Source organism: Nesoenas mayeri, assembly GCF_963082525.1.
Source record: "Nesoenas mayeri genome assembly, chromosome: 5".
Classification (NCBI taxonomy): domain Eukaryota; kingdom Metazoa; phylum Chordata; class Aves; order Columbiformes; family Columbidae; genus Nesoenas; species Nesoenas mayeri.
Window position 1 is genome coordinate 8353765 of NC_137548.1, and position 13868 is coordinate 8367632.

The 13868-nt window shown below is 42.4% G+C and overlaps 1 protein-coding gene across 1 annotated transcript in view; it reads left to right on the forward strand.

Annotated features, from left to right (window-relative positions):
* Positions 1–13868, forward strand: part of BRF1 (BRF1 general transcription factor IIIB subunit) — a 181828-nt gene that overhangs the window by 126335 nt on the left and 41625 nt on the right. Inside the window, exons 12-15 of the mRNA XM_080346259.1 lie at positions 6786–6847; positions 9264–9345; positions 9437–9492; positions 11362–11618. Coding sequence (XP_080202385.1) covers positions 6786–6847; positions 9264–9345; positions 9437–9492; positions 11362–11618 — 457 coding nt within the window. The remainder of the gene's footprint in view (positions 1–6785; positions 6848–9263; positions 9346–9436; positions 9493–11361; positions 11619–13868) is intronic.

Genomic DNA, 13868 nt, shown 5'->3' on the forward strand with positions numbered 1-13868 from the left:
CTGCATAAAAATGCATGGTTGAGGTTTGGTTAGATTCTCTGTGGACTGTGAGGTGAAACAATAGCATTTGTTTCAGTTCAGATGTGCTGCCAGAAAAGCAGCAGGGTTGGTGGATTGGTTTGGGGTGCTTTTTGTCTTTTTTTTATTTTGAAAATGAAATTTAATTTATAAAAAATGTGTTGGGTATCTAAGAAAAATTCTGTGAAAAATGACTGATATAGGAAAAGCTTTTCTTATAATTCATTCCCATATGTCATTGAGCACACAAGTTTGGAATTCTGTACCTGCCATGGGGTAATGGTTCTGTGCCCGCTGTAGGAAGGCGGCTGAGGCTGTCAGGTGTCAGTGAGCTGCCGCAGGACAAACCTGACACCCACAGCTCGAGTCTCGGTGTGAGGACATAGAGATGCAGGCGCTTGGTAAAGATGGGTTTGGAGTTCTGCGCCAAGTTAAGGTGGAATCATGTAGGGAAACCTCCTTCTGCCTCCAACAACGTGGGGGACCAGTGACTGCAAACCAGGGGCTAATCCTGGCTCCTGTCCCACTTTGCTCTCTGAGAGGGTCTTATTTTCAGCAGAGGGGAGTAGGGAAGGAGCTAAAGAGCTTGTACATCCCTGCTTTTGGACAGGCTTACCTTGCACAGCTGCTCACTCACACTTGCCATAGCAGGGTGTGGAACAGACGTGGAATTGCTTTGGTTTTATTCAAGTCTTTTCATAGAATCGTAGAACACTTTGGGTTGGAAGGGACCTTCAAAACTCATCCAGTGCCACCCCTGCCATGAGCAGGGACATCGTCACCAGCTCAGGTTGCTCAGAGCCCCGTCCAGCCTGGCCTGGGATGTCTCCAGGGATGGGGCATCCACCACCTCACTGGGCAACCTGGGCCAGTGTTTCTTCCTCATGTCTGGCCTGAATCTCTCCTCTTCTAATTTAAAACCATCACCCCTTGCCCTCTCTTTGCTTTTCATTTGCACCTCTTTGGGCTTTGCCCAAGCAGAGGCCCCGGCCGGCGGGCACCGCGCGGTGCCAGGGCTGCGTGTCCCGGTGCTGCCGGGCAGGCCGGCGCCGGCCGCCATTGCCGGGAGCCAAAGTCTCTGGGAAGAAGGGGCCTGGCTCTGCATGGCGCTGCGTGTTGGCTTCCTCTGAAGGAGCTCACAGGCTGGAAACTTGGCTTCGGCTGAGGAGGACCCCGTAACCTTGCCTTGGCAGAAGGAAATAATAAAGTGACAGACTTCATTTATCTTTGTGCTGTATGCATGGCCTCCTGTGCTCCGTATGCCGTCAGACTGAAATCCTGGTGTCGAACTGGCACTTTTAAGGAGTAGGCTGTAATTTTCAAGGTGGCTTCAGGTACAGTAAAATAAAACGCATTTTCAGTTAAATATGAAGATGTCATGCCTTTTTGTGACCTTATTTTGTCAGTAAGTGCAATTAATTTTGCTCTGTCCTTATGTCTTGTTTTTTTTGGTGTACTTCTGTTATAACAGCACACGATGACGTTGCCAAACGTGACTGGGGGTACCCGAGCCCTTGGCAGCTGCGGGGTGCATGCGGTGGGATGGGGACATGGCGGGGTCGGCTGGAATTGCACAGAGGTGCTTTATTAATGACATGGGCAACACGCTTAAAAGTGCTGAGATAAACTCCCAGCTTGCTCCGGGGGCTCCTAGAATCATAGAATAAAACTATAGTTTATAGTTTTATTAATGTTTATAGTTTATATAATAAAACTATAGCCCCATAGTAATAAAACTCACAGCCTACTCCACTCATACAGCCTCATGGACCCTTAGCACACCTGGATGTGCAACAGGTTCATTTGCACACCCGTTGATCCTCGTGCTCCGTGTTTCATCCCGTGCTGCTGTTGCTGCAGCATTTTCACACCCGTTTCTCTTCTCTACCTGATCATATGGCACTTTTTATCTGCCCTGCACCGCTGCCGCTCCCCTCCCCTTTCCCAGGCTTAATGACTATTCTCTTCATGCCCCTCAGTAAATTGGTTATCTTCCCCTCCAGAAGGGTTCTTGTCCCCTCTGATCAGCTAATCAATTAGATTCTGGCGCGGTTGTGAGGTGCCTTTTTTGACGCTAAGCTGCCGCCTTCCCTTCGCGCTCCTTCCAACTCCTGAAGTGGCACCGGCCCCGCTCATCAGATTGAGCTGCACAAGCGTTTCTGCTCTATCGTGTTCCTCCGACGATCTGCAGGAGCTTTCTGTGGCTCCCGTTGGTTTTAATCCCTCCCTGGAGAGCAGCAATCAATCCTGCTCAGGTCATTTTTTTTCTTAAGGATTTTTGTTAGTGAAAAAGCCTCTGCCAACTATTTTCAGACTTTGTTCTGCACTAGCCCCGAAGTGTTTCTTAAATGCTGGGGGTGCTTAGCATCTGGTGCTGTGCTGAATAGGTGGAAGGGCTCTTTGTTTAAACTCTTTCGGCTCTTTGGCTGCTGTGAAATGGTGTGACAGAGGATATCTTTGCTGCATGGGACCAGAGCACCGAGCGCCTTCTGTTCTATCTGCTCCGGAGGATTTCCTGGGAAGTGTTCAGCCTCCATTTCTGTCTGTGAGGAAATCCTCTTATCTGGGCAGAGCAATAAATAGTGCTGCCTCCTGTAATAGAAACAGAAAAACACATTCTTCACATGGCTCTTTTTAAAAATGCGGGGTTTAAAATATATCAGTTGGAATGATTCTTCTGTAATAAATCCCCATAATAGTGTGCTATGTGTACATTTAACTAGCTGCACAGAGGCAGGGAGAGGGGGAGATGGCGTGTTAAAAGAGGGCTTAGCGTGCATTTAGTAATGACAAGAACAGTAAATAATCCTACAGGTTTACAAACCTAATCCCCTGTGTCTGATTGTAGCCTACTAGCGTCTACTAGAGCTGGTTGGAAAGATGTTAAAAGGCTGTAAAGAAAAGGCTTTTTGGGGTTTTTATTTTTAAACGTTGGGGGAGCTGGCTGGCTGGTGATTTTAAGTGCTATGAAGGTAGCTGATTCGGGGCCTTGATGGAAAGTTCTAGATGTGCCCATCCTCCTTCGCTTGCTACAGAAACGTTAGATGAGGATGAAGGAGGCTGCTCCTTGCTGCCTCACTCTATGCTCTTCCCAACAGTACTTTAAGAACTGGATTGGGGGCGGGGGAGGGATGTTTTTAATGCCCAACTTATTTTTCGCCTGTGCTCTGCAGTAAAGTGGTTGTTTTTCCTAACAGGAGAAATCCACAATGTCTAAGAGCCGTGCCACGTGATGCCATTGCTTTTAAATAAGCTTTTAAGAGGTTGGACCAGATGTTGGCCACATCTGTGTTTTTATTTTGTCGAATGTTTCATTTCGACCCTTTTATTACAGAAGAAAATGATCATTTGGAAATTGTTTTGAAAAGTTTAGCAGCTGGGAAGATCTTTCTGGTATACAGAAAAGCAAGGGGTTTCCTTTCTCTGTGGTGGAGTGAGCGTATAAGATCGAGCAGCCAGATATTTATGGCTGGTAGGGTCTACTCATGTTGGAAATGGTTGCCGTGAAAATCTTCAGATCAAAAAGGATGTATTCTCTTTTGAACTGGCATTCTGTAACAAAACAGTGAAAGCATTAAACTAGGGATGTGAAGGCACCTTCTCTTGTGAAAAGCCCCTTGTGTTTAGTGATCGCTTATCGCCTTGGCAGGAAAAAGGACGACTTGCCCGCAGAGGGATATCCTGAAATTACATCTTTTGCTGCTGTTATGGGGTCTAAGAAATGCTTATTATGTATAGCTTGCTTCTGGATTCTTCTCTGCAATATACCAGTTGGAGAATGAGTTTTCTGTCCCCCTTACTAATTGATCCAGTGAGAAAAACTGGCACCTAATCCAGTAACAAGTTGTATTTAAAATGACATGTGAAATTGTTCATGGTGCCTGAAATTACATCATTTTCAGTCTGGCTTATTAGGACTGTGTAAAGGAACAGACACTTACTGTACTGTGACATATTAAATTTTAAACCTCCGATCCAAAAATACAGCAAGGTATAGGAGGAGCGAGGTGTTTAATGATGAATAAAAGCAATGGCAGCTTGATTTCAGTGGGTATTTTTATTGTTCTTAAGGTACTGTGGCAGTTTTTACAACAAATAATTTTAGGATGCAGTTTTATGTAAAGTTGAGCGGTGACTCAAGTAGCTCTGTCACCACTTCCAAATTTTGATTTTCTAGCCTGCAACTTTCAAAACTTACCAGTGATTTTTGAAGTTGGCTCCCTTTATCCCAAATTTGAAGTCTGTGTGGATAGTTGACCTTTTAGTTTACCTAGTGCAATGAATATTGGGGAAAAAAAACCCTTTATTCGTTCAGATAAACCAAGTTGAAAGTTGCCTTTATTTTTTTGCCCCCAAACCCTTGAGGAAACAAAATCTAGATAACACAAAGACAGGGGAGGCCACCCCCCTTCTGTCCTACAACATGGTGGTTGAAGCTTTTACCCAGAATATGGCAGACCCAGTTTGATTCTTATTTTTGCACAAACTCCTTCCAAGCCAGGACACAGGTTATTCTGGCCCGGGCACACTCTTACACTCTGTTGTCCAGCTATTTTATTTTGTGTAATGAAACATTTCTTGGACCCCTGTGGACAGTCTCCTGGGAAGATGTCTCAGACACTAGACTACAGTATTTACTCTTTTTCTTGGCGAATCTGGCGCTTGGCACTAAAGTACAGTTAATTTCTAAATGCAATGGCAGTGAAAAATGTTCCTTAAGGCCTTTTCAGTCACATTAGCATCAGATTATCTGAATTGGTAAATTCGATCTTACATTTACAAGGCAATCTCAGAAAAAAAATTAGAGCGCAGTGTTATGTCATTCCTTGTGACAAGGCGTTTTTGTCAGGTTGAAACCTGTTTTGTGTATGACTTGATAGGGAAGGAGTTTAAAACTTTCTGCTGGTTGTTTAAGGTGGATTTTGAAAAGGCGTTTGTAAGTGCTCAGTGTCTGATACCAATAAATGTCTGTTGAGCCGAGCAGCCAGACCCTTTACACCCCCTCGAGAAGTGCAGCCTTTATTCCTAACCAGGTGTTAGGATTGAATTCCCAACCCTGTGATTTCACATACTTCAGGCAACTGGTTTAAATGCCTGAGTTTTGCCAAGCAGAGCATCATTTGCATCTTCTGGGAATGCTTATAATTCCTATCTTTGCTTGTCTTCACCATTTGGTGCTCCTCAAGCCTTGAGACTCCACGTTGGCTCAAAGAGCTGCAGCTGCCTCCCCCCATCACTAGTCCAGCACTGTGATGCTCTGCTCCAAGAGAATCATAGAATAGTTTGGGTTGGAAGGGACCTTCAAAGCTCATCCAGTCCAACCCCTGCCATGAGCAGGGACATCTTCACCAGCTCAGGTTGCTCAGAGCCCCGTCCAGCCTGGCCTGGGATGTCTCCAGGGATGGGGCATCCACCACCTCTCTGGGCAACCTGGGACAGTGTTTCACCAGCCTCATTGTAAAAAATTTCTTCCTCATGTCCAGCCTGAATCTCCCCTCCTTTAGTTCAAAACCACCACCCTTGTCCTACTCTAACAGACCCTGCTAAAAAGTCTGTCCCCATCCTTCTTATGGGCCCCTTTTAAATACAGAAAGGCCACAATAAGGTCTCTCTGGAGCCTTCTCTTCTCCAGGCTGAACAACCCCAGAAAGCACCAGGCTGGGAAATCCAACCATTCAAAGTTCTCAGTTTGTGGGGAGACACATCCCCAGGACCAGGGAGCAGGAACCATGAAGATGCCAGGCTGTTCTGCGGCATTTCACTTTTAATTTGTTATTACGGATTGTTGAAACTTCATTTGTTTATTTTTTTGCAAGTAAACTGGTTAGGTCATCTCTTGTCTGGTCTTGGTTAGATCTAATGGAGATGACCAAAAAGATTCCTTCATTCCCCTGCGTAAGTCTTTGTTGAATAATTTGTTTTCTTCTCTACCTGAGCTGTGATGTGGAAAATCAGGTTTTGCTGCTGTACACTGTGCCAATCCCAAATTAGGCCTCAGTTCTGTGCTGTTATGCTTTTAAATGGATAGAATATTAAAAAAAAAAAAGTTTTCAGAAGAAATTTAATAAATACAACATTAGAAAAATTACAGCAAAACTGTAATTACAGAAACTCATTTTTATTTAACATTTATCTAGACCCTTCCATCGCTTTTTAAAGTTATGTTAAAATTTGGAAATGTTTTAATAACTCCCATTTTACAGAGAGAAAAACTAATACACATCATTTTACAGAAGTGGTATGAGGTGTTTCAAATAATGATAGATCAGAGTCAAGAATAAAGCCGTGGTGTGACTGTCAGCGTGATGTGGTCCCTGCTGCTTCCCTGAAAACAGAAAATATTTGCTATGTCATAACTATGGATGAATCGCTGACCTACCGGCTTTGACAGGGAAATTCATGTTATGATGAAAGAAAAATGGTCATCTTCCTAAAATGGATTATCTAGCTTCCTGCTGAATGTTCATAGCTCTAAATTAAAATGGAGAAAGAAAGGCAACTGGAAGTGTCCCACAGATTTTTAATACTGTAGAAGATTCCTGAATTTTAAATGAATTCAATATGGTAAATTTGTGCATGTGTGTACCCCCGTATTGAAAATACTCAGCAACATGTTAAATCTCCTGGAGGAACGCGAAAGGATGCAAATCTCTGAAGGACAATCGTTAAGTGTTACTGTGCTGTAGAACTTCAATTGCGATTGATTTTGAACAAATATCTGCCTAATTAAAATGTGTTTGGGTTTGTTGTGGGTTTTTTTTCTGCAGATGAAAATACAGGAGATGGTGAATTAGATCTGAGTGGGATCGACGACAGTGAAATCGATCGGGTAAGGTGCCCTCGTATCCCAGCCCTCTCTGCATTTGGATATCTGGGAGTGAAAAATGGTTCTTATCTAGTTTCTGCTCTCCCCTCGATACCTCTTCACTCTGATCTATAGAGAGGGTCAAGTGATGTCAGTAATCTGAGATCAAAACTTAGGTTCACACACACCCGTAAATTTGTTTTTTCTCGCCCATTTTATCACAGAATCAGAGAATCGACTGGGTTGGAAAAGACCTCAGAGATCATCAAGTCCAACCCTTGGTCCAACTCCAGTCCATTTACTAGATCATGGCACTAAGTGCCATGTCCAATCTCAGTTTAAAAACCTCCGGGGACGGTGAGTCCAGCACCTCCCTGGGCAGCCATTCCAATGCCTGACCACTCTCTCTGCAAAGAATTTCTTGTGTGTCTATGGGAATGCTGCTGTTGCTCACTCTCACCATGCTGGAGTAATTATGTTTTAGAAAGCCTTTTATTCTGAAGAAGGACTTTTTAAAGTTTGGTGGAGCTCTAAATTCATTATTTAATTAAGATACATTCAACATAGAAGGCTGCCATGGAAACTAAACTGTAAAACCAGCATGTACAACTTCTGCGTTCTTTCAAATATTTCTGTAATGTTTTCTGGATTTACTATTATTTGTGTGACAACGAAAGATACCCTTTACCGTATAGCCTGGGTATGATAGACAGCTGTGCCGAATGGCTTGTTGAAGGCCACACAGAAGGTCAGCGCTTGAGTGTGCAACAGAGTCCAGCTCACCTGACTCTGAGCCTAATGCCCTCTGCAGCCACCATGCTGGTTTAAACCGTAATTTGAACACATAATACCAGTGCTAAAAACTCCCTTTGGGGTACAAAATCATTGAGAGCAATGAGATTGCATAGGGGTTACTGATCTGCAGAACATTGTTGGTGATGGATGAAGGAGCAGGAAAATGCTCAGCTTGACTTTGTCTGTGAAGCCGGGTTTTGCTAGACTGGGTGTTAGGAGGAGTCTTGTGAATCAAGCAGATGTGATATGGAGGGAGTAGGGAGGCTGAAGGTTTCCAATATAGCAATTCCATAATTTAAACAATCGCAAGGGAAGAACAGGCACATTTTCTCCTCCTCCAAGGCTCTGTGATGAGCTCATAACTCTGCTTTTATGATCTCATGTTCATTTCCGTCGCAATAGCTTGTAATATTGTAAGCCCAAGATTATGAACACCCTGAAAGCATAAGAAGGATGAATAAGTGAGCTGGGAGGGAGTTTTACTATTATGGCTCACCTTTAATAGAAGCAGATGAAAGAGTGAAAATACTGGTCTGATAAAGCAGCACTTGCACAGCCGTCTGCGAGCCTCGTTTGCCCTGAGAGTAGAAGCTCCTCCCTACATTAGTTTCATTTGACTCAAGTAATTTTTCTCTCAAAATCCTGTATGTACATTTTACTTCAGAGAAAAACCTGCAGTTCTCACACCCCTGAGGTGGAGAAATCTCAGCTTGTTTTTCTTGCACTTAAGCTTCGGTTTACAAGTCTTAATTCCGCTACTTAAAAATAAAGTGTCTTGTTCGTGAAGGATGCCCCAATTTGTCTTCTCTATTCTGCTGAAGTTCTTCACTCCCAAACAGCATCGACTGTAGAGAACTTCTGTTTCATGGAAAGTTGTGCTAAATGCTGGGTTTACTTTTACATTTAAGTAGTAGAAGAGGAGATCTACCAACCTGCCAGCCTGCCTGCTACCTACCTGTTTATTTCTGTAATTCATATTGATAGTTCTAGGTGTGTTTTACAGCTCCACACCTAGTTATGATGTTACCGAGACTACGTGGAGTTAACTGAAAGAAGCTTGTGTGTGGTTACTGAAACTAGCTCTCTAGTTTAGTCTAGAGGACTAAAACTCTGGCATCCTAAGCTGGTTTCATTCACACAGATGTGGCCAATGAACTAATAAGCTCAGTAACTGCGCCCAAACCTCCACAGAAACCTACCCAGCAGGCACATGTTTCTGTTTTGGTGGCACAGGACAATGGTTCCCCAACTGTTCTGAATTACAGACCACCATCAACATGCAGAATTACTTGCAGACGACCGTGTTGTCATGATACCGTCTCACATCATCTGAAAAAGATCATAAACCCAGGATCATTTTAGGTTAATTACAGAGCATGTACAATGAGTCCTGGATGGGTTTTGGTCACCCCATCATAGTCTGGAAACCAAGCACTGTTTTTTGAAAACATGCTGTTTTTTGCCAGCTTTAGAAGTTACTAGAAATGCTTTCTGGTTGTCACATCTTAGTCATGTTTTCTTTTTATTAACATATTTTTTTAAAAAGAGAATGTGAATTGACCTTGCCAGTGGTTTTTCAATTCAGTTTTGCTCTATGGTTTTCAAGTTGATTTCTGAAAGTAGATAAACTTGTTTTGTCTTTTAGTATATACTCAACGAAACAGAAGCTCAGATAAAAGCAGAGCTGTGGATGAAAGAAAATGCAGATTATTTGAAGGAACAGAAAGGTAAGTGGCTGGGATTCTCCTTTTGGCTGGTGTTTCTGAAATCTGCAGTCTGTGTAATCTTCATGCTGGTTACCCTTTTGTCATCTTTCAGAAAAGGAAGCAAGAATAGCAAAAGAGAAAGAACTTGGGATTTATAAGGAACACAAGGTATTAAACTGTGTGCTAATTGTGTCTATTTGAAAATGTCCTGGAAATTCATTACATTTGCTGATCAGCTCCATGATGTATGGGCATAATGGTACAGGTCATCACTAAACAAGCAAAAGCTTTTGTATCTCTACCTGTTACTGAATTACAAGGCTATAATTTTTCAGGTGGTGAGTAAAACACTTTGTTGCCCAAACTTTTCTTTTAAATTGCTATTATGAGAAAACTGTGCATGGCAAAGTCAGAGCTAGCTTTTTGCATTTATGATTGCTGTCCTAATTGCTTGCTTATTTAAATACAGGTCTTAAGACATGCCTAATATTTTTTCTAACATGTGCATGGGTAATTTGTTTGTACTTGCCATAACTTCAGTAGCTTTCTTTGCTCTTACAATAATGATTTCTTTATGAAGAACTGAACAGATCCTTGTTACAGTCACTTGAAAGAATATTTTGTTCTACCTTTCATAAAGAATGCAACAGTTATGTTAACAAATGGCATGTCCTGTCTCCATCTTTAGCAGTTTAAAGCAGCCTAATTGGCTGTACATTCCCGATTTATGGCATAAGTATTTTGTGTAATTGAGCAAGTGACAAGTCAAATCTTCCACATGCAACTAAAATCCATGTTAGATTTTAGTGCTTATATCCTCTATCTTTTTTTCTGGCTAATGCGAAAGACAGAGTTTCCTACTTCCCCTAGGTATTTCAATAATAAAAACAAAACCAGACAATGAAACACTGTTTCATACATCAGAGTTTCTCATTCATGCTGCACTTACACAGACATGGCAGTCTACCAGCATTTTTTAAAATTGTATAACTTTCTGGCACCGCCAAGTAACCCAAACACCCACCTTTTTGTTCGAACAACACAGGAGTTTTTCTCTGACTCCGTATTGTTTCTGACAGCTCGAGTAGAACTTGATTAATATAGTGCTTTCCAATTTCAAGGTAGCACTTGACCCATGTAGGTAAACAGAGGGCCTATTATCCATTAAAAATAAATCTCCTGCAGAGCTTGGTGTTAAAACCTTCCTTTGAAAAGGAAAATGCTGAGTGAGAAACAGAGGTTCTTGTATTTTTTTCTGTATGTAGCCAGGCCTGGGGCACGGCTGGAAACGATCTCGGGTGTCGTTTCTCTTTGGCTCTGCACTGCATCAGCCTCGCTGTGTGACGCCGGGCTTGGGCTGGGCAGCTGCAGGTGACGTTGTCACTGCCGGTGACATTGCTGCTGCAGGTGACATTGTCACTGCACTTGTGTGTCTGCAGCCTCCTGCTTCCCATCATCGGCATTGGTGCCAGTCCACACTTAGAAAGCTGCTGTGATTTAAATATTGTCGGCCTTTCGCAGTGTGGAGGAGTTGGGTAGATGCTCTCCCACGCCGCATTTGGACTTGATATAAAATACCCTTGCAGTTTCGTTATGGAGTTGTCGGTGCTTAGGAGAGTCGTGGCCCAGCTCGACTCTTACTTTAAAGGCAATTTTAGCAGGAGAATTTCTTTATTTACATGCTGGGTGATGCTATCAGGGTCCCTGTTCCTGTAGCAGGAGTTCATTCCATTATTTTTTTTTTCATGCGTGAGAAATGGCCCGCGTTCCTTCTCTGGCAGCATTACAAATACTAAGTAAAGAATTGGTAATAAACTGCGTGGGCATTTTGCAAAAAGCAAACACTTATCTCTTGGAGAAAACAGACCTCTCGGTCCCAGTGAGTGGCAGGAGAGGGAGCGCTGGCTTAGCCCCACCGCGTCGCCCGCATCCCTGCATCAGCAGCACCTGAGCCGGGGCTGCTGACCCGCAGCTCGCCCTTCTGCTTCACGGAAACTTTGTTTGTATCTACAGCACTAATTTTATATTTTAATTAAGCCAAAGAAATCTGCAAAGAAGCGGGAGCCAATTCAAGCCAGCACAGCAGGAGAGGCAATTGAAAAGATGTTAGAACAGAAGAAAATCTCGAGTAAAATTAATTATAATGTGCTAAGGGACCTGAACAGCAAAGGAAGTAACACACCAAAGAAAGAGGATGACAGCACTGATGACAGCACCAACACCAAGAAGCTGTCAAGAAGAAAATCTATTGCCAGTAGGAGTATAGCCAACCCTGTAAACAGTGTGGGAAAAAGGTACTGCAATTGTTCATTTATATTTCTGTCTGTGAGACTGTCTATGTATCTTTCTGAGCCAGACAATGTAGGGACTGAAACATTTGTTTGAGGCTAAAATAATGTCGGGGCTCTGATTTTATTTATTTTGCCTGCAGTGTCACAGCAGCACCTTATTTATAGTTCACATATCAGAAGGCTGCTTTGGTGTGAGTTAATCATCCTGAAGCCAAAAAAAAAAGTCAATGGAAATTCATAAATGTGAATCTTTCAGCTGGGGACACCTTTTCTTCATATACTCCTGCTGTCCTTCCTTTCTAAATTGTCTGTATCAGCTGACTTGACACTAAATGTTCAAAAGCTTTGTTTTTTCGCTTGATTTGAAAAATATAGTTCCCATCTGTTTTGACAGCTATTTGGTTTGATTCGCTTTTATTTTAGTTTTATTCCAAACTTTTGTTGTTAATTGATGACACAAATGTAAAGCTTTACAGTAAATACGCATGTTGGTTTTCTGGTCTGCATTTGCAAATGTTTTATAGCGTGATGAAAGCTACTATTTTAATGAGTAAAATATTTGACTTGCCGAGCAGATTTGTAGCGTGCTGTAAAGTGTCTAAGGAGGTTGATGTGTCCTATCTGAAATAGTCAAGTATTTTCGTCATCTTCAGTTTATGAAATCATGTTGGCTCATCGTTTGCATCATGCCTATGTGTAGTAATTTCTTGCTTAGATGTTATTTGTTTATTTGTTTGCTTAGTTGCTGCCTAAAATACACAGCTATTGGTGTCTAATTCTGAAATGTAAAATGATGTCTTTGCACCGTAGTTCAGATTTAGATGTGTATGGCAACCAAATGAAGGACCAGGGAGGGAGGGAGCCCCAAAATGTGAGAAATCATCTATTTGTACAAGAAGGGGAGGCGTAGGATACCTGAAAATGTGAAGCTGGGAGGGACAGTCAGTGGACGTCTGTCAGAAACTGAGCAAAATACGAATGACTAGATGCAAACCTCTTATTTTGACTTCATTTGACAGTGAGGCCGGCAGCATGGTCTTCGATTTTGGGCTGAGAAGCCGAGTGCCCACGCCAAAGCTTCGCTTTGGCGTGGGCACTCGGCTTCTCAGCCCAAAATCGATGGCCGCCCCACTGTCACCTGGATACAGGTTTTTGCAATGCACCAAGCATCTTTTCCTTCTTTATTCTGTATTTTTACCAAGATGGCTTCATCCTCCTTCAGCTTCTCACCCTTAGCATCAACAGCTTTGCTTTCCAATTCTGTGCTCCCTGTGGGTTTTAGTCTCTTGTATAAGTTACTACTTAAGATCATGACCCAAGCACAGACGTTTTCCACTAGTGAAAGCGAAGATGCATTGCGGATTACCTAACAGCGCTTAGCCTATGCTTTATTTGGATTGAATAGTTATTAATGAGCCATGTTTCTGGTATTTCTAGTAAACACGGCTGATTTGGTTGTCTGAAATGAAACGCCGCGGTGGGACGAAGGGGCAGGTCAGGATCCTTGTTGCATTTCAGGGCTCAGCAGTAACACCCACACTCGAGCTGCTTCACCACGGCCAAACCTTATCACTTCTGATATTTGCAGAAATGCTGGGCACTCGAAGCCCCCGTTGAAGTCAGCGTGTTAAACTCTTTAGCAGGTGTTAAACTCTTTGGAAAATCACGCCATAAATATTTAATTTAACAGTGGTGCAACTTGAAAAGGTTTCTAAATAAATACGAATCACTATTTTCCAAAAGCAGCTAATAAAACATGTTTATTTTTCCTCTTGAGAGCATAAAGTACGTCCTTAAGATGCATAACAGAGTTTCCTGATGATGATTAGCAGATCTCAGTTACAATGAATTTTGCAGCAGAACACTTCAGATGAGGTTGGGGAATCAAACAGACACATGAGTTCAGGAGATTTTACACTCCAGAAGCAGGCAGTGTTCTTGCTTAAATAATATCAAGGACTTGGCAAAACATTAGTTGGACTTTTTTTTTCTTTCTCACAATTAAAGATTTATGACATACTTGTGATTTTTTTGCTGGTAGTCGAAATGCCGTGCCTTTTAAATGGCATGCATAAATTTCTGTGCTCTGCATTGTTCTTATATGCCATGCATTCATTGCCTGTGTTCAGCTTTGTTCCTCTGAGAGGTGAATGGCTAAATACTTTCACAGTGATACAAAAATCACGGTAATTTATATGCAATTAATAATAATAAAAACCCTGAACATTGCTCATTAGAAAATGAATGAAGCAC